This window comes from Bos indicus x Bos taurus, chromosome 10, assembly GCF_003369695.1.
Source record: "Bos indicus x Bos taurus breed Angus x Brahman F1 hybrid chromosome 10, Bos_hybrid_MaternalHap_v2.0, whole genome shotgun sequence".
NCBI lineage: Eukaryota > Metazoa > Chordata > Mammalia > Artiodactyla > Bovidae > Bos > Bos indicus x Bos taurus.
In genome coordinates, this window is record NC_040085.1 from 82839676 (window position 1) to 82864289 (window position 24614).

Consider the following 24614-nt stretch of genomic DNA (forward strand, 5'->3'; position numbering starts at 1 on the left):
GGGTCTCCAGGTATCAGGCAGAGAGGACATAGCTGGAGCCGGTGAGTAGCCTAGAGCTGAATACAGAAGGGCTTCTGTCTCCTGCCTGCCACTCCCCGGCCTTCAGGGAGCGCTGGCTGGTGGGCTGGGGGGCCTGAACCCCATTTCCTTCTTCTTGGTGACCTGGGGGTCCCACAGATAGGGGTAGAGGGGGGGACCTTTTCACCAGAGTTCATCATTGTTTAGCCCCTACTCTGTGCGAGGGGTGTGGGTTCAGAGGGGAACCAGACACAGTTCCTTTTGTCAAGGATTTCCCAGCCCAGCATTGGAGTCGGTCACACAACTGCATCCTTAGCACCATCCTTCAGGCAGCGAGGGGTGTGAGCCCGTCCCCAGGGCGCCACACGGAAAAAGTGCTCACTGCTTCCCCAGGTTGGCTTCCCCAGCTGTCTGAGTGGGGATTTTCCAGACATGTGTGTGCGTGTGTGCATGTGTGTGCGTGTGTGTGTGCGCGCGCACGTCTCAGGGTGGCAGAGTTGTGGGAGCAGAGGGGTGTTGCAAGGAAGGGCAGAGGAGTGGCGAGGTTCTGCAGGGCTGCGGGCAGATGGAGCAGAACTCGGCCATGACCCCAAGGTCCTGGGGAGTCCCTGAAGGGTGAGGGGTGCAGTGACATGTCCCACGTGGCTGGTGAGGGGAAGGAATGCAAGGGACAACCAGAGCTAGTAGAAGTAAATGCTCTTCCCTACTTTATCCAGGGCAACACACAAAGATGAGCCTAGGGTCCCCATAGGGGGACAGCCCAGGACAAAGCCACTTCTCGGCTCCGCAGATGAGCCAGATGTGGCCGGAGAGTGTGCAGCTTGGGAGCCCAGGCCTCAGTGCCAGTGTGGCCTCCGTCAGCGGGGACGATGAGAGCTCCATTTGTAACGACGGTCGTGATGACCACAGGTTTGTGCACCACCGCACTTAGAACAGTGCGTGGTGTGTGCTGAGCTCTCCAGCATGGTAGCGAGATTATTGTCCTCACTCTTTGGGCTTGTCCTTTTCTCCCTTATCCTGTATCTCCTCTTACTGTTCCTGTTTGCTGAACGCCTAACACCCTGTGCCAGGCCCTTTCCTCCATAAACATCTCAGAAGGGAGGCCTGCATGCCTTCATCTTGCAGGTGAGGCATCAGAGATTCAGAGAAGGAGGGTGCGTTGCCTGAGGTCAGACAGCTCATAGAGCTAGAATTAAAACCCATGTCTCTCTGACTCCAGGACTCCTCTTGGTTCATAAAAAGTGAAAGTGAAATCGCTCAGTTGTGTCCGACTCTTTGAGACCCCATGGACTGTAGCCCACCAGGCTCCTCTGTCCATGGGATTCTCCAGGCAAGAATTCTGGAGTGGGTTGCCATTTCCTTCTCCAGGGAGTCTTCCTGACCCAGGGATTGAACCCAGGTCTCCCACATTGCAGGCAGATGCTTTACCCTCTGAGCTACCAGGGAAGTTCATAAAAGAAGAGGCTGCCAAGAGCATGGCTGGGAAAGGTGAGCCACAGCTGGCCTTGTCCTCCGGGGACCAGCCGTTGGCCCCTGACTTGGGAAACAGGGCTCCTGGAATGCTTCGGGGGGCCTCTTGGGCTGGTGAGGAGGCTGGAGGGGCCTCCCTACTCCCTGCCCTGCTTCACCTGGGGGCAGCTCGGCCATCGCGAGTTGCCTGTTGGGCTTTCCTGGAGAACAGTCCTGTTCCAGTTCAGACCTCTGCTTTAGAGATAGGCGGAAGCCCAGAGACAAAGGGCTCTCCTGGGGTCACTCGGCAGGAGCAGAGCTCGGGGCTTCTGACGCCTGCTGCCCTCACCGTTGGCTGGAGGGTGTCTGGGCAGTGCTCCCTGCAGAGGAGGGTGCGGTGAGACCTGCTCGCCTTCCTCTCGCACCCTTGGTTGGGATGGGGGTACATTCCTGCCTCTAGCCAGGGCTGGTTTGTCCTTTGTCCACCAGTACCCTGAGTACAGAGTCTTTGGCGCCAGGGAGGAGGGGAGGGGAGGTTACCTCTTGTTTATCCTAGTCGTAAAGGGGAGCAGGGTCTCTCTGCCTGCCGAGTAGGGCAGACCCCAAGGGCTTCAAGTTACTGGAATTTACTTCCTGCCAGCAGCAGTGGGCTTCTCGTGCCAGCTGCACCCCTGAATCCATTCATCTCTTGGGGTCCAGTGAGCCCAGAGCTGTGATGGTGTTTAATCAGAGGCAGCTCTGATTTTCAAAGTGCACACAGAGATTTGCTCTGAATTGCTTGCTCCTGGCTGAGTGAGGCTACCTGGGAGAAGGCTGGAGGTGGCTGGTGGGAGCTGGGGCTGGGTGATGTCCTCTGGGGGCCTGGGCTCGACAGCTCCGACTTCAACCCTCTTGAATCAGCTTTGCAGATAAAGCCAGTGTTCTGTGCAGAGCAGACTCTGGTGGACATCCTATGAATTAGCAGACAAATTAAGCCAGCCTCGTGCCCTGGGTTGACCTCTATGAGGCAAGGTTGGAGTAGAGTGTTGGTTTTTATTTTCTGTGAACATGCAAAGTCCGGCAGGCTGATATCAATCTGGTCTGGGAAAAACAATAGCAATAATTATTATTAGCAGCTCAGTTCAGTTCAGTTGCTCAGTCGTGTCCAACTCTTGGCAACCCCATGGACTGCAGCACACCAGGCCTGTCCATCACCAACTCCCGGGGTTCACTTAAACTCCCATCCATCGAGTCCGTGATGCCATTCAGCCATCTCATCCTCTGTCGTCCCCTTCTCCTCCTGCCCTCAATCTTTCCCAACATCAGGGTCTTTTCAAATGAGTCAGCTCTTCGCATCAGGTGGCTAAAGTATTGGAGTTTCAGCTTCAACATCAGTCCTTCCAATGAATACCCAGGACTGATCTCCTTTAGGATGGACTGGTTGGATCTCCTTGCAGTCCAAGGGACTCTCAAGAGTCTTCTCCAACACTACAGTTCAAAAGCATCAATTCTTTGGTGCTCAGCTTTCTTTATGGTCCAACTCTCACATCCATACATGACTACTGGAACAACCATAGCCTTGACTAGAGGGACCTTTGTTGACAAAGTAATGTCTCTGCTTTTTATTAGCAGCTAATAGGAACCAAACATGTGACAACATATAATCTACTCCTTACAGATGCCCTGTCAAGGATATCTCATTAATCCCATTTCTAGATGAGAAGCTGAAGCTCAGAGAGGTTAAACAGGTTGCCTAGCATCACAGAGCTAGCAGGGACAGTCAGGAGCGGAAGCCAGGTCAGCATGAGTTCCGAGTCCTTTCTCCTCCACCTTCTCCATCCTCCTCCCAGGCATCTCTGCCCGGGGCTGCAGGGGAACCTGAGTCTAGTAGGCTGACAGCCACGCCAGTAACTCCTCGAAGAAGGAGTTGGAATACTGACAGAACCTTTGCCAACTCCCAGGGCACCATCCGAATGCAGCCCTCCTCTCTCTAGCTCATGTCAAGTTCATACAAGCGTTGTTCCATTTTCTAGAGGACTAGGTTCACCCTCCTAGTGCATGGCTAAAGCTCCGAATTGGTAGCTAGTTGATGGTTGTTGCTGTTTTCATTATTATCATCATCCCTGGGGCTTGCCCTTTCTCTGTTACCTCCTTTGACCATTGATGTTTACTCACTGCCTGACTCTGGGTGCCATGCTCATTCTGTGTCACAATCTTAGAAGGGAGGGAGGTCTTGTCTCCATTCTAGGGATGAAGAATCAAGAGGACTCAGGGAAGGAAGATAACTTATATGAGGTCTCAGATCTTCATGGAACACCTCGTGTGTTGTCATATGGACATCCCATGTACTCACCAGCTGGGCAAAGACACAAGCCATTTCTAGCCCCATGGCAGGCCCCTCATGCCCCCTCAGAGTCCACACCCTTCTTACTGCCCCCAGAGCCACCGCTGTTCTGACCTCTGTCACCTCCCTGAACTGCGTGTTAATGGCATCATACCGCGTGGTAGTTTAGACCTGGCATCTTTGTCATCAGGCCGCTGCCGGTCTTTTCTGGAGGCTCTGTTCTCTTCCCTTGGTCTGTAGGTCTGTCCTTCTGATAATACCATACTGTCTTAATTCCTTCTCCTCTTAAGCCCCTGCCCCTGGCTCCTAGGGTTTACGTGACCTGGGAGGCTCTTTGGTAGTGTTCCGAGATGAAGTCATTCAATCCTTGCACAGGAACGTTAGACTAGGCCGTGGGCGGTGGGCCATGTGCTCTGCTGACCATCAGTGATATTAGGAGTGGATGAGGAACAGGCCTTGCTGTGCAGAAATTAACCTGTTATTAGGTTAATTTCCCAATTCCCAGCCAACGTCAAAGCCACAGGCCTCATGGAAGATTAGTGGGGTGTGTATGTATATTTGTATGTATATGTGTGTGTATATTTGTGAGTAGCGTGAAAGACTCCATGTGAATGGAAGTTTCTAACAAACTTTTGAGGTTCCGAAGCCTCCCTAGGACTGTGGGCCTGAGTGGGCCTGTCCCTGGCGTGACTGTCCCTGCTGAGGACTGCCTTGCTGAGTGTCGCTTGGCATGTCCTGCAGGGGACAGGGGGGAGTGACCAGAGGCAGATCTTGCCACGATCCTGGGGGGAAGGGTAGTTAGTGGCATCTTGGCTGCTACAAGCTGTTGGCTCAGCAGGAAGTGGCTCTGGAGGGGAGATGGGCAGGGCTGCAGATCCCTCCAGCACTTGTTAGTCGTCCCCACTTCCCTTGAAGAGGCCCCCCTCACCCCACAGCACCCCAGCCCAGTTGGGCCTCATATGTGAGGACCTGAAGACCAGTCTAAGTGGCCAGTTCCTGATAGACTCAGCTAAGAAAACACCATGTTAGCAGGCCAGAGACCTGGGTTCCGGCTCCATCTCTGCCAGTGGGCCGCTGTGTGACCTTGGACAAATTGCTTCCTTCTCTGGGCCTCAATATGCTTACTGGAGGTGTTGGGTTAGCTGGACTCTTAAGGGTCTGTTCTGCTCGGATACTTTACAGAAGAGCCGCTCTCGGCTTGCCAGGAGATAAGACCTGAATGCAGTTGCCTGGGCCCCATCCCAAACCGACTTATCAGAATCTGGGGTGGGAGGGCTTGCGAGAATCAGCATTTTAACAAACTCTCCAGGTGGTTCAGACACTCACTGGAGTTCAGGAGCCACCTGCCACAGGGCCAGGGGGCCCCTGGCTGCCCCAGGTGGGCCCTCAGGCCTCACCTCCGCTGTTTTGTGCATCCAGGCACGTGGCTGCCCTGCCTAGGTGGGCTCTCTGCCCAGTATGGGGCCTGCAGTGCCCGCAGCCTGCAGGGGCCCTCATTCGTCTCTGCTCTGAGCCCAGAAGCGGCATATTACTGAGGGCCTGACCCAGTGATCATATTTGCCAGTCACTTTAAGAGCTGGTGACAGTGACTGTCATTGATTTCATTAAGAATAAAGGTCATGTGGGAGCGTGCTTGCCTGGGCTGGATGCAGCCTCCTCAAGCCACAGGATGACTATTGATTGCGGGACCTTTATCGAAGGTTAATTGGATTTTAGTGAGAGTGTGTTTAAGACCCTACCTGGGCCGAGGCCCTATTGAATTTGTGTGAAATTAGCCGAGAGAAAGGTGACAAAGTCAGGAGCTGGGGTTGGATGAGATGGGGACTAGAGGCCTGGTGGCCTACATGCACAGTCCGGTAAGGATGAGCTGGATGCAGAGATGAGGGGCTTGCAAGAGACACCAGCCTGTCCACTCCAGAGGCCCAGGAGCCTGCTGGGGAAAGAGGGCCGGGTGCTCTGCATGGTCATTATGTGGAATTGGGCCGGGTCCTCTGTCCTCAGGGTGGCGCTCTGGTCTGTGGTGTGTGTGGCAGAATCTGTCTTTCTACCACTCCAGAGAGCAAATCATGTCTTCCATCGGGATCGGGAGGGGATCTGGAGGTTTAGGTCTTACTTTGCACCCCAGCCTGTGTCTCAGAGGTCCCAGGGCCCTGCTGGGCTGGCCTCTCTGGTCTGAGACAGCTGTCATCCAGTTCCCCACTGTCGCCTGCCGCGCCATTTCTCAGTGGCTGTCTGCTCCCCCTGCAAACATAGCCTTGCTAATCGCTTTGCCTGCTGTTGTTGGCCCTTCTACTCTCTACTGTTGCGGGGGGAGGCGGGGGGTCTCAGCCTTTTTTGCCTTCTTTCCAGTCATTTTAGCTGGGCTGGTGAGGAAGGGCAGTCAGGGCCTGGGTTCCATCACACGTGTTTCCAGCTCCCCTTGCCATGTTCCTTCTTTCTGGTAGTCTTTCCATCCCGCGTCACTGGAGAAGCAGTGACGAGATCTCAAACGTGTTTTCCAGCAGATGTTTCTTGAGTACCTACTGTGTGCAGGCCTGGCATGTCAGAGCCATAGGAGAGCTGTGGACAGAGTGTGGGAGAAGTGGGCTGGCCAGGTGTCATTGAGCTTGGGCGTGTGGCAGGCAGGGCAGAGGGTTCGAAGTCGGGCCCCCTGGGGGTGTGCATGGCTCTGCCATTTATTGGCCAGGTGCCCCTGGGTTTCCTCATCTATACAATTGTAGGGATAACAGTACTTCCTTTGTGGGGTGGTTGTGCAGGCTTTGCAGGCTGTGAGGTTTTGTAAAAAAAAAAAAAAAGTCATTTATAATTCATGACATTATTAGTCATAGCGGCACGTCTTCCTCCATAGAATCTCTGAGAATCTTCTTAATTCTCTCCTGTCCACCTACCTCTGCTGTCCATGAGTGTGTCCACTCAGGGGTGATCAGTGGTCATTGGTTGAGCATTCTGTTTCTAAAAGCCATACTGCTGGGGGGTTCCCTCTTGTTGCCCGATCCCAGCTCGCGCTGTTCAGGACTCTGCCTTAGTGCTCAGTGTCATTTCCCATTTAGGAGCCTCTCTGACTGTGTGGTGGAAGGCACTCAGAAGACCAGGGAGGAGAAGCCAAAGAGGCACAAAGACTCCGGTTACTGAAATCACAGGGCTTCCCTGGTGGCTCCGTGGTAAAGAATCCACCTGCCAGTTCAGGAGATATGAGTTTGATCCCTGGGTCAGGAAGACCCCCCTGGAGAAGGAAATGGCAACCCACTCCACTATTCATGCCTAGGAAATTCCATGGACAGAGGAGCCTGACAGGCTACAGTCCTTGAGGTCACAGAAGAGTCGGACATTACTGAGCGACTAACAACAAGACTAACTGAAATCACTAGAGTAAAAACATCTCCCCCCATCGCCCCCTCTCTGTAACCTCTCACATCAGGTCGTTAGAAGCTCGGGTATGTTGGAGGCATCTAGGTGCACAAGTGGGCTCCTGGAGACTCATTTCCCCAACAGCAGGGGTGTCACGAGTGGGGACAGCATCGCTTTGGAGTTGGCCTTCTTGGATTCTCGCGCTGGCTCTGCTGCTTAAGAACTGTGTCGCCTTGGGGGTGCACATCATCCTTGGGAAACCTCAGTTGCCTGCTGTAAAGTGGATGCAAGAGAGCATCAGGGACTTTTCTGGTCCAGTGGTTAAGACTTGTGCTTCCAGTGGCTAAGACTCCATGTTTCCATCGCAGGGGGCACAGGTTTGATCCCTGGTCAGGGAACTAAGATCCTATACGCCCTGTGGTGCAGCCAGAAAAAAAAAAACAAGTGTTGGATTGTTTGATGATTGAAACGTGAAGCAGGTGGGGCAGGACCCACAGTCCATACTCAGCACAGCCTATTTTATTGGAACTCTGGCAATAAAATATTTGCCAAAAGAAGGGGGAAATTTAGGGAAAAACTCTTTGGTCATTTTTTTTTAAATACTGACCTCGGTAGGGTGGATGGATGTGGACACATATTTCTTCAGAGTGAATTGCTGCCCATAGTGGGGATGTCAGAGATTGATATCTGTGTCTTCCTGGAGCCGTGGCCCCTGGATCCACTCCCCGCCCCGCTGGTAGCCATGACCCTGTGAGTGTCACTAGCCAGGGGCCCTTATTGGCCTGTAGATACTCCCTGCCCTCGTTCTCAAGCACTGTCCCGGTTCAAGCCGAGTCTAGAGAAGCTCTCACCGAGCTCCTGGAGGCTCCGAGATGAGAGAAACTTCCCCAGGTTCCTGTCAGTGAACCCAGTTCCTCTTTCTTCCTCACTACATCTCCCAGCCATGTGTGGCTGAAGTCCCCTCTGTCTTCACTCTCAGGGACTTCGCTGGCCGAGATTGACCACTCTGTGATTGGGAAGCAGTGAGGAACTGAGGCTTATATATCCCAGGGGTGGGATTGAGGCGGAGGGGAAAGTGGTCGGGGCAGTTGTCTGGCCCTGAAGGCTGTGGTTCTGCCTCTAGAAGCCTGGGTGGCCACCAGGGAAATGGCAAAGAGAGCTCAAATTACTAACCTTTTTATACTTAATATCGGGCTACTTGTGTGATTATTAATATCTTGGCCTTGCTTCCATGACACCCCCAAGAACATAGACTTTCCCGTGGGGGGTGGGAATACATTAATCCATGTAATTATAGAATAATTAAAGTGCTTTCAAACAACTCAAGTTTTGAGAAAAATAAAAAAATAACTCTGATTTAGATATTATTTACTAATTTAATTCTTTATTCAAACTTTAAAAAAAAATAGATTTCTGTTCTTTTTTCCCCTCCCTACTGTTAGAAACATAAAGGGGTTACGTGATTACTGAAATCACTTATGTGAGTGGCACATTCTTTTTACATGGAACTGTTAAAAACTTGTCACTGATTTTTTTTTCCCCCTAAAAAGAGCTATACTATGGCTTTAGTTAACAGTGTATTTTTGGTTAGACAAACAGCCTTGGATTTCCCACTGTGCCTCTTTTCTCCAAATGGAATGCTTTCTTGGTTGCTGTGGGGACCTGCAGAGGATTTCTGGTGCAGTTTCTGCCTCCAGTAAGGAGCTTTCCCGTGAGTGGAGAAGCAGAAGGGGTTGGTGATTGAAACTGTGCTCCCTGGAGCCAGGCCGCCTGGATTGGACCATGGTTTCACTAACTGCTGGCCAGGTAACCAAGCTGCCTCCTCTTTTTGTATTTCGCTTCCCTCACCTGTCTCCTGCAGAGGTGGCTGTGCGTTCAGATAACTTGCCTGAAATGGTGGGTGGCACAGAGTGTCAGCTGTTACCATTGGGAAAAGGCGGGACTCCGGTCTTTATGTAGATAACTGCCCTTAACGGGGTAAGGGGCAGCCTTAGAGAAGCTGACATTTCTCCCAAGGAGATATACAGATGGCCAAGGGGCACACGAGAAGGTGTTCACCACCACTACTTGTCAGGGAAATACAAATAAAAACCACACAATGAGACATCCTCTCACACTTGCTGGAATGGCTGTCATCAAGAGGACAAGAGATAACGGCCTTGGTGAGGAGGTGGAGGAAAGGGCACCCTTGTGCACTGTTGGTGGGGATGCAAGTTGGTGCATCCACTATGGAAAACCATATGGAGGTTCCTCAAAACACTGAAAACAGATCTACCATATAGCCCAGCAGTTTCACTTCTGGGTATACATCCAAAGGAAATGAAACCCATATGAAAAGGATACCTGCTCGCCCACGTTCACTGCAGCCTCATTTAAAATTGTTTGTTCTTGAGGAGGAGATAGAACCAGGTATATGGAAGGGATGGAGAGAGGGTTTTGTACCCAGTAATGGCCTTAGGTTTCCTCTGCGACTCTCGGTGCTTCTGTGAGTAGGAGGGAGGGGACTGGCTGCCTTTCTCTCGGCAATTCACAATTTACTGCAACTCTGATAGATAAGAAAAATCACTGAGGTACTTCTCTGGTGATCCAGTGGTTAAGACTCTGTGCTCCCAATGTAGGAGGCCTGGGTTCAATCCCCGGTTAGGGAACTAAGATCCCACATGCTGTGTAGTGTGGCCAGGAAAAGGAAAAGCTACCCCAAATTTAGAGATGGGAGTGTGCAGTTTGTCCTTTCAAAGTCATCCTTGAGCATTTGTTTAAGCAGCCTACCTGAGGATTTTTTAGTATCTAAGGGAATGTACTTTTGTTTGACTTTGCTGTTGACAATTAAGGGCTTAGGCTGAAGTCATATGTCAACCTGTAGATCTTATCCAGTAGAGATGCCAATAACTCCTCCCCACTGGAAAAGATAACCCAAAGGTTATGATTTCGTTATTGCCCAGTCAGCCAATAACCAGTTTTGTATCTAATCCTGGAATCTTAGCCTCTTATTCCTGTTTAAATGCCCATAAATTCCCAGTCCCTGAAAATCTTCAATTTGAACTAGCTCTACCTTCTTGCAGAGAAGGCAATGACACCCCACTCCAGTACTCTTGCCTGGAAAACCCCATGGACGGAGGAGCCTGGTGGGCTGCAGTCTATGGGGTCGCAAAGAGTCAGACATGACTGAGCGACTTCACTTTCACTTTTCACTTTCATGCATTGGAGAAGGAAATGGCAACCCACTCCAGTGTTCTTGCCTGGAGAATCCCAGGGACGGTGGGGCCTGGTGGGCTTCCGTCTATGGGGTCGCACAGAGTTGGACACGACTGAAGTGACTTAGCAGTAGCTACCTTCTTGTGGGCTCCTGTATTGATGAGTTTCACAACCTCTGACACATGTTCAGTCTATATTTGTACCATATTCAAGTTTTTTAACTTTTTGAAAATTACTCTTTGATGGTGATAATGGGTATATTTTCTCCCAAGTTTAAAATAATAAGATACTTCATTATAGAAAGCAAGCATCTTTGTGTCATATAGTATACTGTGTAAAGTGCGTTCCCTTTTGTGCAGTCACATTTTGACCTTGAATCTCAAGGTTGCTCTGCGAGGAAGTAGAGTAGATGGGGCCAGTCCCACTTATCAGCTAAGGGAACTTAGATCCAGACTGAGAGGGGAGGTGACTTGGCCGCCAGGTTGCTTGTGCCCGCAGTGGCAGTGCTAGGGTGGCCCCAGGGTGAAGCCAGTGGCACAGGCTGGACCCCAGTCCTGTCTCTGCCTTCCCCGTCTGCCTGTCCAGGTGATATCTGGTTAAAATGAACATCAGAAACAGCCCCCAAAAGGAAAGATGCCAGGTAGGGGCAGCCAGATGGGGAAGGGCTTCCCTGGTGGCTCAGGTGGTAAAGAATCTGCCTGCAGGGCAGAAGACCCTGGTTCAATTCCTGGGTTGGGAAGATCCCCTGGAGGAGGGCATGGCAACCCACTCCAGAACTCCTGCCTGGAGAATCCCCATGGGCAGAGGAGCCTGGCGGGCTCCGGTCCACGGGATCGCAAAGAGTCGGACACGACTGAGAGACTAACGCTTTGCATTTGAGCCTCGGTCGGCAGCCTCTTGCTCTTCCTCCTCCCGTAGCAGCAGCTCAGTTCTCATGGGCCAAGGCTCCCCCAGCCTGAGTCCCCAGACCCCTCGGGGCCACCTCTCAATGTCGTAATATGGGGCCTATAGCGATCAGCAATATTTCAAAAAGCTTCGAGGAGATCATACATCTCCCCATGACAGGTTGGCTCAGACTAAATGAAATGTCATTTCTCTGCTTTGGGCTGAAATTCCGTCAGCTCCATCTGGCTGCCCTGCTTATCTTGGGCTGATCAGGAGCCCTGATTGGACCTCATATGCGTCCTTGACAAATAAAAATGAATTATGACTTAATAAATGCAATTGGTTTGGCAGATATGGCCCTTCAGGGTTCGGCTCCATAGAGCTCCCAAGAGCCTCCCTAGAAGGGGTTCTTGGGGGTGCCGAGGTAGGGACCTGCTGGCTCATCCAGGGACTGGCTCTGGCTTGGCTCCCTCTCCCAGGAAATACCCCCCATCTCAGCCAGAGTCTGAGACTTGACACGGGGCAAAGGCTGTTCCTGCTGCCAACAGACACTGAGGTACTGGGTTCCTTTCCCCCCAGGAGAAATGATGGGAGCTGGAGTGCGTGGTAGCAGGGCCCTGATGGCACAGTCGGAGCCTCAGGACTTCAGTTAGCCTCTTTAACCCTCATTCCATCATTCCTTTAAAAGGCACAAGTAGGGACTTCCCTGGTGATCCTGTGATTGAGATTCTGCCTTCCAGCGCAGGGAGCTCAGGTTCAGTCCCTGGTCGGGGAACTGAGATCCCGTGTGCTGCAGAGCAACTAAGTCCACACGCCCCAGCTACTGAGCCCACACGCCCTGGAACCCGCGTGCCACAGCTCAGAACTGATGCAGCCAGAGATAAATAAGTAAATAAACTAACTTCTTAGAAAACAAACAGGTACATTGAAACCTAGTCTTCGGCCCCTCCAGGAGTATTATGAGGAATCAGGGGCACTAGCGGGCGTCATGCTGGGTTCTAAGCACCACGATGCTGTCATTTGCCCGACCGTCATCTGTGAGGGTTGGCACTATTATTATTTCTGTGTTACTGAAGCTGACAGTTTGACTAACTTGTTCAAGGTCATGAAGTTCAATTGAGAAGTGCAGACGTCCTTGTGAGCCAGTATAGAATTATGGTTCCTAGAAGCCTAGGTTTCACTTGGTTTGAATCCTGGCTTTGCTTCTTTCCAGCCAGGTAGCTCTGGGTAAGTTAAACCTTTGACGAATCTTAGTTCCTAATCTGCAAAATGGGGATAACAGTTGTGCTTAGTTTTAGGGCCCTTTAATAAGGATGACAGCTGTGGTTACTAAAGTAGATTATTCTTGATGGTTGAATTTGAGGTCAATTATCATGGATTGGGATTCAGAGGAGACTAATGGGGTTAGGATAAGCATCAGAGGCGAGAACCGTGGCATCTCAGAAAAATGTGGAGAGACCAGGGTCTCACTCATGTTGAAGGCAGAGTCCTGTATTCACATGTTTGGCCTGTTTACAGGCAAGGGGATGGATAACAGAGCCAGTCTATGATATGGAACTTAGACCTCAATGAAACTATGTAATGAAACAATCAGTTCCAGTCATCATAGGAGCTTACAACAGTGGGCTAGATGGTTGTTAATCAAATAAGAACACAAAGAGTGTGCTAGTGATTAAAAAAACAAACAAAAAAAACAAACTACAGGCCTTCCCTCGTGGCTTACTGGTAAGGAATCTGCTTGCCAGTGCAGGAGACACAGGTTTGATCTCTGGTCCAGGAAGATCCCACATGCTGCAGAGCAGCTAAGCCCGTGCACCACAACCGTTGAGCATGTGCTCTAGAGCCCAGGAGGGCCCCTCTGAGCCCGTGTGCCCCAAGTGCTGAAGCCTGCATGCCCTAGAGCCTGTGCCCCCGAGAAAGAGAGCCCAGGACAACGAGAGGCCTGCACACCACAGGTGAGGGCTACACTAGAGAGGAGCCCTTGCTTGCTGCAACTAGAGAAAAGCCTGCACAGCAATGAAGACCCAGCCCCATCAAAAATAAATAAATAAAACTGAAAACAAAACAAAAAGCAGCACCGTTTAAAAAAAAAAAGGAAAGGGAACAGTCTGCAGCATCCTATGAGAGTGTATGGCAGGAGAACCTCGTTTAATCTAGGAGGGCAGGGGAGGCATCCCCAGGGAAATGATGCTCAGCTGGGATGGGAAGGAAGAGAGGAGTGAACCAGGTGAAGGGGAAATGGAATGATGCTCCTGGAACAAACATCATGTGCAAAGGACCAGAGTAGGAAGGCACAGGGATTATTTGAGAAGAGAAAGAGATCAATTATGGCTGGAATGTCAGTGGTACAAGATTGAGACCAGGGATGGAGGCTGGGCCTGGTCAAAGCAGACTTTGTAGGCCAAGGAACCAATGCAGAGAATGCAGGAGGTATGGGTTCGATCCCTGGGTTGGGAAGATCTCCTGGAGGAGGAAATGGCAACCCACTCCAGCATCCTTGCGGGGAAGTCCCATGAACAGAGAAGCCTGGTGGGCTAAACAGTCCAGGGGTTGCAAAGAGTCGGACACGACTAAATGACTGAACACACACGCAGGCCAAGGAAAGGACTTGAGTCTTTATCTTAAGGCCCTAGTTCCGTGTTCCTTACCCCGGGGGCCCCTCCTCTCCTCTGGCTGAGGTATGTTTGTTAGTGCCCATGGGGTCCAGGCGAGGCTGAGGGATACTGAGGGCAGCGTGTGCCCTCAGGACATCAGCTTCCTGGGATGAGCATCCCTTTGTCCCCTGGAAACCTGTCAACAGACCATCTGTGGGGCCGGGTCTGCCTCTCTTCAGCAGCTGTTCCCTAGCTGGGAAAAGGCTTTTAGCTTTAATAAAAAGGGAGTAGAGATAAGGAGGCTGCCTGGGCAGGGAGAGCGGCCCTGACAGGATGATTTAAATGGCCTCTCCAGTGTCATTTCTTCTGTGCAGACATCATAAATCAGATTAGCATTGGGCTCTGCTGGGGAGGGGAGTAGGGAAAGGGGCCTGAAGGGAGAGGGGAGGCGGGCATGTGACTCCAGGTGCCCCTGGAGCTGACCTGGAGATGCTGGGGCCACCTGTCCCTGGTACTCAGCACCCCCGGCCTTGGAGGAGGGGCAGAGAGAATGATCCCTACCCCCAACCCAGCTTTCCAACCCGCATTCAGCTTTGGGGGGAAAAAGTGAAGAGGGAGTGATAAGAAAGAAGGGAAAAAGACTCACAAAAAAACAGGGAAGTGTGGAGAGGTGGGTGTTACAGCCTTTAGGAACCCTAGAAGCAGCGGTTCTCCCATCTCGCCATCCATTAAAATCACCCTGGACGCTTAAAAAACTACAGATACCTGGGGACCACCCCCAACATTTCTGAGTTCCAGCTGAATCGAACGTGGAGCTAAAGTTAGGAAAAGCTGGATTAGCGATCAGCTTCTCTCGTCAACTCAAGAACTACAGGGTCTCAAGCCATCGCTTCCACCATGATTGCTCAGGCCTTCCTCTTGAAGGTGGCCAGCCTGAGCAGCCAGTCTCTGAGGCAGGTGGTAGCACGGTGCAGCTCCCACCCGGCTCCCTTCTCTTTCAGATCTCACGCCACCTGGGCAGGATGTACAGCGAGATGATCTTTGTCAACGGCTTCGTGCACTGTGACCCCCACCCGGGCAACGTGCTGGTGCGGAAGCGGCCAGACACGGGAAAGGTGGAGATCGTCCTGTTGGACCACGGGCTGTACCAGGTAGGAGGGCCCTTTCCCACCGGCCGGCCCCAGGCTCTGCTCCTGCCTGGTTCAGAGCCCTCTGAACTCCCCTGTCCACCACAGAAACAGGATCAGATGGCAAGGTAGCTGGAGAGGGCGCTGCCCTACACCCTAGGGCAATCGTTTTGTGCAAGTCATGCTCACATGAGCTCTCCAAGCTCTCTGAGCCCCAGCTTCCTCCGCAGAAGGGGGTGACAGAGGACAAGTTGACTGGAGGCATCACTGACTCAATGGACATGAGTTTGAGCAAACTCCGGAAGATGGTGATGGACAGGGAAGCCTGGTGTGCTGCAGTCCATGGGGTCGCAAAGAGTCAGACATGACAGAGTGACTGAACACCAACAACAGAGTGAGAATGATAATCCCTCGTTTAGCAGCAGCCTTGAGGGGTCGATGAGATTGTACCTGGATGTGTGAATCGACTTTGTCAGCTGCCAAAAAAAAAAAAAAAATCCCTTTTCCCCAGGGAAACCCAGGCCAGCCAGACCCTGGGAGGTGAGCTGCTCTCAGATGAGCTTAGATGGGGCAGGGGGCAGGGTCACTCAGCTCCAGTGAGGAGATCGTGTTTAGTGGGGAAGCATGGAGGGGTGGGAAACTCACAGAGGTTGGATGACCCTGAGTCCATCCTCTGGAACTGGGGACAGAGAGCTGGTGCCAGTGAGCCGTGTGTTGCTGCCGGGGAGTTGACAAGTTCCCTGCCGATCCCAGGTCCTGGTTTGATTCCATGAAGCCAATGGTTCTGGCGAGGTTTCCCTGCTGGTCTCCCACTCCTCTGGTCAGAGCTCTGATTGCACACACATCCCCAAACCTGGGATTCCTTTGAAAGGCTCAGTGATGCTGGGCACGTTAGTTTTGGGTGGACACAGCCCCTAAATGAGTGATGGCCCAGACACGACAGACGTCTCATTGCCTGCTTACACACCAGTCCGGGGTGCGTGGAGGAGCCCGCAGGCAGAGGCTGACCGAGGCTGCACCTCCCGGGGTCTCTTTGAGGGTCTCGCCCACCAGCCCCCAGGAGTAGGGTGAGGGCTCAGAGGAATATGCCTGGGAACGTTTTCACAGACCAGGTCTGGAAGTGGAGCTTCTGGCACATCCCATCGGTCAGCACTCAGGCAGAGGGCTACATCTAAAAAGGAGGAAGGCCTGGTGGTAGCCTGTATGGGGGAAGAAAAGGGGAGTGTAGATTTTGGTGGGCTGGTGGTAGCCTCTAACACTCTCCAGGACCAAGGCTGACCCAACAGTAGCTTTGTGCTTGGATCTTCAAGGATGGCTGACGATGGCGGGGAACGGACAGGTGTCATGGTCTCCCCCGCCCCTGCTCACGGTGGTCACACCAGGTGGAGACAAGGTCTTTGTCCCCTGACCTGCCATGCTGCCCCCGCTGTAGGCGCTCACGGAAGAGTTCCGCCTGGACTACTGTCGCCTCTGGCAGTCGCTGATCTGGACCGACATGCAGAGCGTGAGGAAGTACAGCCAGCGCCTGGGAGCCGGCGACCTCTACCCCCTGTTCGCCTGCATGCTGACGGCCCGGTCCTGGGACTCGGTCAACAAGGGCATCGGCCAGACTCCTGTCACCACCACAGAGGTGGGTGCCCCCCGCTCCCGGTCCTGTCCTGTCCCCGAGGAGGCAAGGGGGCAGGGCCAAGGGTGGAACTGTGCCAACCCAGGGTCTGAGAGCACGCTGGTGGGCGGTGGGGCTGGAGTTGGGTAGAGAGGGTAGAATTAGAGAGGTCCTGCCCAAGGAGCGGGGTGGGGTGAGAGAAACAGTGTCCCCGGGGGGGAGCTGGGGGACAGGGAGCGGCGTGCCTCTGTGTCCCCCTTCCGGCCTTGTCAACCTGGAGGATTAAGTAGGTCGCGTTGACTGTATAACCCGGGCCCCGTGATGTTCACTCCGACCTGCCCTCTCAAGACTTCAGCCTTCCGCCACATTCTCCTGCAGGACTTCTGGGCATCCCCCAGAGACTTGACTCATAAGTGAGCCTGGTACTGCCTGCTATCTCCTGCTGAGGACCGTCTCCCCTCACGGGGTTCATCTAGGGTGCCCTGTGGGGAGGGGGCTTCAGTTCCTCATGCCGCTCAAAGGCTTGCTTCTGTCCTATTATGCTATGGAGTTTGTGGTGGAACAGGCTCTAGACGAGAGTCCCCAGGGCTCCAGAGTCCCCAGGGCTCAAGAGTCCCCGGGGCCAGGGTGAGGCCCGCCCTAGGAGCGCCCTTCTCTGTATGTGTCCTCATCGCTACCCCACAGCAGGGCCAGACGCGGGGCTTATTCTTCCTGGCTCAGGGTGAGCTCTTGCCCAGGCGTCTCAGTTCCTCGTGGAATCGCCTCCCATCTTCCTAGGCTGTCAGCTGGCAGGCCTGTGCAGACTTGGCTTGTGTCCTTGTGGGGAGGGGCTCACGCTTGCCGCGAGGGACTGGATTCTGCTTGTGTGGTAGAGGGCCCTGGGCTCTGATTCCAGCCCCTGTTTCTCCTGGTGGCCTGCCCTTGGAGGGTTCTCATCACCTCTCTCAGCCTCAGAGTCCTCCTCCATGAGCTGCCTTGGGGTGGGGGCTTTAGCAATGGCTGGGTCCAGAGTCTCCAACAACGTCCCCCTAGCAGGCCACGTCTTGCCATCTCTTGGCTCCGCTTTCCACTAAGTTGCCATCATTTCCCAGAAAACTTGGTGGCAAAGATGACCGCCGGTTGCCCCAGGCTCATGCAGCTTTTGGTGCATCGCCTCAGAAGAAGAGAGGCCCTCTCCCTCTTTTGCTGAACAGGGGTATGATTCTGCTTGATAACCCATGCAGAGGGCCTCCCCGTCGTCTCTGAAATTTGGTCATGGAACAAACGTTGTTTGGTTGCTGGACGCTGGACTGAGTGCCTGTGGACCCCAGTGGTGAACAGACAGGCCTTCCATTAGTTTGCAGTGTGACAGAGGGAGACAGGTAGGAGACAGATGGTACACAAACAGGTAGATGGCGTGATCACAGGTTAGAGGTGCCAGGGAGAGGCCAGCAGAGCGGCAGTGATGATGTGGGGTGGGGGGGTGCTCTAGAGGAGACGTCACGGGGAAGTCCACATGTAAGCTGAGGCCTGAAGGATGAGAAGGGCACCAGGGACTGCCTTGGTGGTCCAGTGGTCAAGACTCCACACTCCCAATGCAGGGGGCCCGGGTTCCATCCCTGGTCAGGGAAGGAATCCCCCATACTGAAACCAAGAGCCCGTGTGCGGCCACTGAGACCTGGTGCAGCCAGATGGATAAAAGAAAGGAAGGCATCAGCCAGAGGAGGGACTTGGAGAAAGCAACCAGGCAAAGGGAGGCTTAAGGGGGCAGGTTGGGGAGTCTTGAGTCAGTGAGGGGCGTGCTGGGCTGAGACGCGAATGGCAGCTGGACTGGGAGAGCATCATGCAAGGAGAAGTTAAGATTCTTTCCCAGGACAAAACAAAGCCTTGGACAGCTTGTGAGCAGGAGAAGGATATGCTCAGACTCCCTCTGTTAAGTCTCTCTCTGGAGTGGGGCAAGATGAGCCATGGGGCTGAGGCAGGTAGAAAGACCTTGGGGCTGAGACTGTGCGGCGGTGGAGGTGGAGAGAAGCGGATGGAGCCAAGTTGCATTTTGTCTGTTTGCTTTTTATTTCTTTTCTTTTGGCTGTACCAGGTCTTACGGGATTCCCCAATGGCTCAGCCGTAAAGAATCTGCCTGCAGTGCAAGAGACGCAGGAGACCCGGGTTCGGTCCCTGGGTGGGGAATATCCCCTTGAGTAGGAAGTGGCAACCCACTCCAGTATTCTTATCTGGAAAATCCCATGGACAGAGGAGCCTGGAGAGCTACAGTCCATGGGTTCTCACGGAGATGGACATGACTGAAGCAACTTAGCGTGCACACAGCCTATAGTTGGGATTAAAAACACAAAGATGGAAAAGATCGCCTGGCACTCAGTAGGTGCTTGGTGAATGATACCTGTTGATATTAACTAAGTTAGAGTTTTATCTTTGCAATCAGGTAGGCATCCAGCAGGGGCCAAGCTTGAAGGCTGTGCTGCTCTGAGAAATAGCCCCTTAGGGTTGCCTGGGTGGACTCAGGGGCTTCCGTTTGGGTCCAGAGGGGCTGTGGCCAGGCCAGGCCCCCCTCGCTTAGAGGGGCCTCTGTGGTGAGAGGGGCGTTGATCTGGCCTTAGCCCCTGCAAGCAGCAGGGAACGGGAGGTGGGGAGGCAGACGGGCTCCTGGCGCCTGGCTTCACGTTGAGATGTTCTAGTCTGATAGCTCCTGCCTGGGGACATCTCAGGTTCACAGCGAGGCGGTTGTTGGCGGTGCACCCGTGTGCCTGAAAGGGCCTGGAGTCCTGCTCCTGCTGCAGAGGCAGCTTCGGGGCAAAGCGCTGGGCAGCACCGCCGGGCCCTGGTGTGACTTCGCCCCGTATGCCCCCAACACCTTGCCTCTGGGGGCCCTTGGGGTTCTGCTGGGAGGTGGGCACAGCATGCCCGGCTTTTAGGGGAGGACCCTGGGCTGCACGGCGCTCTGTGAGATGACAAGCAGTGTAGCCTGCTGGTGAGGGTGCAGGCTTGGGAGCTGAATGACCAGGGTTTGACTCCTGCCTCACTAGCTGTGGACCTTGGGGAGGTTATTTTACTTCTCAGTGCCTCAGCTTCCTCCTCTCGAATGGGGATATACGCTCACCTAATAGGGTTGTTGTGAAGATGAGATGAGCTAACGCACGCAAGCATGTCAGAGTGCCTGGGTTCCTTAGTGATGCTCAGTACACATGGACTCTTGTCATCACCATCGCCATCATTGCTTCCCTGGAGACTGAGACGGGATCAGAGCCTCGCTCTATACTCAGGACTCTGGCTGGAGGCAGTTATCTTCTCAGAACCATGACAGGGATGGGGAAGGCTGGGAAACTGACCCTGAAACTTACCCACCAGGATGGGCAAGGGCTAGCCCTGAATCCTGCCCCGAGGTCCTGAGGACCTTAGGCATGGGCGGGCTGATGCTGGGTCAAGCCTGGAGGACAGTGATGGGCTATGGCTGTGCAAACAGATCTGGTGGGGCTCGGGTCAGGCAGGGTGTGGGGTAGGACTTTGGATTTGGGTTTGGGGTCAGGATCTCAGAGGTCTCGACTGCACCAGCCTGGGTTTGGCTGGAGGGACGGGGGCCTCAGCCAGTACTGGTGACTCAGCCAGTACCGGCTCCCAAGAGTCATTCCTGACCTGGCCTGAAAATTGGTGGCCAGCACAGAGCCTTGGAGAATAACACAAAGGTGGACCCCTGGGCTGAGAGGCGGGACCCATCAGATAGTTGGTGAGGAGGGGAGGTAGACTCCCTGCCCCATCGGTACTGGCCTGGGGGCTTGGGGGATGGGTCTTGGTGACCTCAGCTGCAAGGAGCTAGGACGGCAGAGGCAGTAGAAATGAGGCTCCGGTGCGGTGTCCGGTGCTGGGCTGGAAGTTGGGGGAGACGTCCTGACCAGGTTCGTCTGGCTACAACACCGCTTGGGCTGAGCTTCTCCCCCAGGAAGGTTCCTAGTGCTGCTGAGGCCGCTGTGCTAGACCCTCCCTCCCGGACCCTCCCCACAGCCCCTTCCGATCGCTCGCAGCCCGGATGCCTGCTGCCGCCCCAGGCCCCCCGCCCCACTCAGGCTGCCTCTTTCTGTTCAGGACTCAGAGATCCGCAACCACGCGGCCAACTACCTCCCCCAGATCAGCCAGCTCCTCAACCGTGTGCCACGCCAGATGCTGCTCATCTTCAAGACCAACGACCTGCTGCGGGGCATCGAGGCCGCCCTGGGCACCCGCGCCAGCGCCAGCTCTTTCCTCAACATGTCGCGATGCTGCATCAAAGCACTGGCCGCGTGAGTGTGGGCTCCGGCCTCCCCCTGCCACCCCACCCCAGCTCCCTGATCCACCCCAGGGGTCTGCACGCCTCCCCTTTCTCCTCCAGCCCCCAGGGCCCGGCCTGAGCTCCCCAGTCTCCAGCTCTCCCTGCAGGAAGTTAGGGGCAGAAACCAGCTCCAGGGAACTGGCTGACACTTGGGGGCTATGTTTAAGGTGGTCCAGGAGAGCCACCTCTGCTGGTTAAAATTGTGGGTTCTGGGACCTCAGCTTCCTGGGCAAGCTTTCCTCGTGACACTTACGCTCAATAAAGTCTGCAGCATTTTCTGATAGTCTCAGTCCCACCCGAGAGTCCCCAGACTTGGGATCAGTATGCCCTGGCTCATATCTCATCCGTGCCTGGTCCTGTGACTGTGTCCCCAGCACCCGCCAGGCAGTGAGGCCAGTGTTCTTTTCCCTGCGAGTGTGGCTGTGACTCAGGAAACGTGTCACTAGCCGGCTCTCTCAGGATCTCAGGTCTTTTCAGATGCCTCAGCATCCTGAAGGTGTTGATGAGGAAGGGAAGGGTGCTTCCCCAGGGAGGCAGTAGTAGAGGAATGGGGATCCCAGGCTCTTCTACTGGATGGTAGCATATACATGGGAAGGCCCATGCTCTGGCTGAGTGTTCGCACCCAAGAGGGGAGGCCTGGCCTGGTCAGCTTCAAGCCATCCTTCCATCCTAGGCAGCAAGTGGGTCATTCTGATAAACAGGTGACGGCAGTGTTGACCACATGCATCATGCACCCGCTATCAAATACTGAATTACAGCAAAATACACTGCCTAGGGAAGGGCTGAACACGGTTCATGCTTCCTCTGAGGTTCCGGAAACGAAGTCTTGGGAGTTCTCTGGCAGCTCAGTGGTTAGGACTCGGTGCTTTCACTGCTGGGGCCTAGATTCAGTCCCTGGTTGGGGAACTAAGGTCCTGCAAGCTGTGTGGTATGGCTAAAAAAAAAAAAGCAAACAAAAGTCTTGAGTAGGTGATCCTCATAAACACCAGTTTCCATCATGTCCTTTTGTTGGTGCAGAAGGCCTTGAGCTGGGTGGAATCCATCTTGGCCCCAGCCTCCCAGGACCACCTTGACTAGGTTTCCAGGTGATTCGTAGCCTCAGAAAATTAGGGAGAGCTCTTTCATTTGAGTCTGGTGGATTCTGACTTGATGAATATAAACTCTACTTTTGGAAAAAGAGAAACTTTGGAACATGATACCCAGCGGGTCCTCCAGGCCTTTGATGAGGTGTGCAACATCTGCTTTTACTTACCCCACTTACCTGGAAAACGCCTGTAGACCAGCTGAGTTCCTCTGGTCCCGGATTGGGCAGTGGTCTGATCGCGTGACCAGGAGCCGTTGTCTCCTGGGGGAGGCGGAGTGGTGACTTGGCAGAGCCACCACCTTCCGTTTTTCCAAGTGACGCTGCTCGTCTCAACTCTGCGTCTTTTCTCTCTTCCTTCGCACCCCTCCTATAGGCACAAGAAGCAGAAGACCCGTTCACTCTTCAGAAGGGCCCAGATCTCTCTGAGGGAGGCCGTCAGCTTATGGAAGATCAACCTTCAGGAGCTCGTTCTGCACCTGAAGGGGCTGAGGCTCACTGGCTGGGTCTGGGCTCTGCTCTGCTGGCTGCTGCCTGCTTCACACTGAGTGGACGCGCTGCCCCCTGCCCGGCGGTGGCCCCTGCCGCGGCTGAGGGGTCTCTTCACCCCTCATTCTTCCGTCGTGTCTCCACCCGCTTGCCCCGTTTCTGCCCCGTGGAGCCCCGCGATCCCTGTCTATGGCACTGTCATGCTCCACCTCTGGAAGTCCTCTCCTGTGAAGCCTGTGTCTCAGGGCCTCAGGCCACGTCCTGGGAGGGTTTCCAGCCGTTCCCAGGGGGAAGGCACCACGGTCTGCTTTCCCGCTCTCCGTCTGTGCCTTTGGGTTGGATACCTGCCCCACCTGCTTCTGTTCACCTTTCTTGTGGTCAAGATGGACTACTTAGCCCACCGAGGGCACATCTAACTCGCCAGACGTTTGGTTTTGCTGCAGAGGGGCTTGGTCCCTGAACTGCTGGAGAAGAGTTTTCTTTCTTTGAGCCATCCCTCCCTGGAGGTGCCAACCTTCCTGGGGTGGCTTGGCCCCCGGGCCAGGTTCTGTTGCAGCTGTGAGTTCACAGCTGTCGTGGTGACCCCTTTGGTGACTTTATGTACTGTGATTCAATAAAAACCACTTCGGGGCTTCAGGGCAAGAGCGTGGTCAGCAGGCCATTTATTCCAGGTTGGGAGTGAGTCCACTCAGGCCACGAGGTAGGAGTGGCCGCGGATGCCATGTGCCATTGTGATCTGCTTGACTTCTTGTCCCCGAAATCCTTCCAGCCTTCCACTGTGTGTCCACTTTCTGATTCTTGTATATTTCTCTTCCTTTCTAAGACAGATCTTGGTTGCCACTGTTAGGAAGCTGAAGGCCAAGAACTCAGAGGCTCAGCAGAAACCTCTGGCGTTGCTTCCCCTGGATTCTCCCCTCATCCCCTATGACCCGGGACCTCCCTTGTTCTGTTGATTGGCTCCTGACTTAGCCCTCAGATTCATCATTCGATATCCCCATTCCTGAGACTGTTGTCTAAACCTCAGTCATGTGGCTGGGCTTGTGCTCTGAAACCTGCTGGTGACCTGCCAGATGCTGCTTCTACCTTGCTGCCAGCCTGCCCCCTGCCCATCCCCCCCTGACCCCCCCGCCGATCATCTGCTCCGGTTTTGGGGATACCTGCAAACGCCTGCTGTAACTTCTGTGTCCGTAGTTTCCAGGTCCCTATGACCCCAGATGCAGCAGGTCCCAGCTCTCACTGAGCACCCTGGCTCACGGTAATTGTGTCTGAATCTCTCTGATCTTACTTCACCTCATTCATGAGGGTAGAGAAAAAAAAATCCTAAATTTGAATCTCATTTTCTGTTCTCTTTATTCATAATACAACAAGCAGATTTTTCACTGACCAGAGATGGTTTGCCATCCCTTTGAATTAATTGTTCTTAGTGACCAGTTGGATGCACCCAGGGACCTGAGAGAATAATCTGCAAGATCTGCTATGAATCATGAGGATGCATGCTGCATATTATATTTTATGGTGTCTTTTATAGCCACTGAAGTAAATATAAATGTCCTTTTTGTTCAAGGTAATGGTTACTTGCTTTTCACTTTTGGTTTAATGGTTGGCTTCCTGCTGCCTTGGGATCTAAAACATCAGCATGTTGCCAGAACAGTTATCCAGAGAGCTGAGAGGCTGAGACAGTTTGGGGTACAGGGCAGTTTGAAAATAGAGGGCTTGATGTGTGAGTGCCTGCCACATGTGAGAGAATATGCTGGACCCTTTGTAAGTAAGTTGCGTCATTGATTTGTCTCATCAACTCTATGAGGGCGAAGGGTCATTAGCCTCATCTCACGGAGGTGGGAACTGAGGCTCAGAGAGATTTAGTCATTTGCTTGAAGTCGCACAGTTGCTGAATGAGGGTCCCTGCTTTGCTGTTTATTCCACAATGCTGGCCGTGTGAATTACGCCTGCTCCTTGGGCTGTCATATGCGCCTGAATAGTGACTCTAACACTGACTTCAGAGGAAGTTGGATTTTCAGTGGACTGGGCGCAGTGGGTGGGTAAAGGAGACCAAAAGCCCTGGAAAAGTCAGACTGAGTACTGCATGTTCCTCAGGCCTAAGATAGGGTGGCCTTGCACCCCTGTGCTGCTGCAGTGCGATTCTGATGTAGACGACCTGGAGTGAGTGCAGCCTCTCTTCCCTTAAGGACGCAGTTTTCCCGT

The 24614-nt window shown here is 53.6% G+C and overlaps 1 protein-coding gene across 2 annotated transcripts in view; it reads left to right on the top strand.

Moving 5' to 3' along the window:
- Nucleotides 1–23975, top strand: part of ADCK1 (aarF domain containing kinase 1) — a 140363-nt gene extending 116388 nt beyond the window's left edge. For both annotated transcript variants that reach the window (XM_027552541.1, XM_027552543.1), the window contains exons 8-11: nucleotides 14814–14963; nucleotides 16372–16569; nucleotides 20620–20813; nucleotides 22300–23975. In XM_027552541.1, the coding sequence (XP_027408342.1) occupies nucleotides 14814–14963; nucleotides 16372–16569; nucleotides 20620–20813; nucleotides 22300–22471 (714 nt within the window). In that variant the 3' untranslated portion in view covers nucleotides 22472–23975. The remainder of the gene's footprint in view (nucleotides 1–14813; nucleotides 14964–16371; nucleotides 16570–20619; nucleotides 20814–22299) is intronic.
- Nucleotides 23976–24614: the final 639 nt, after the last annotated feature.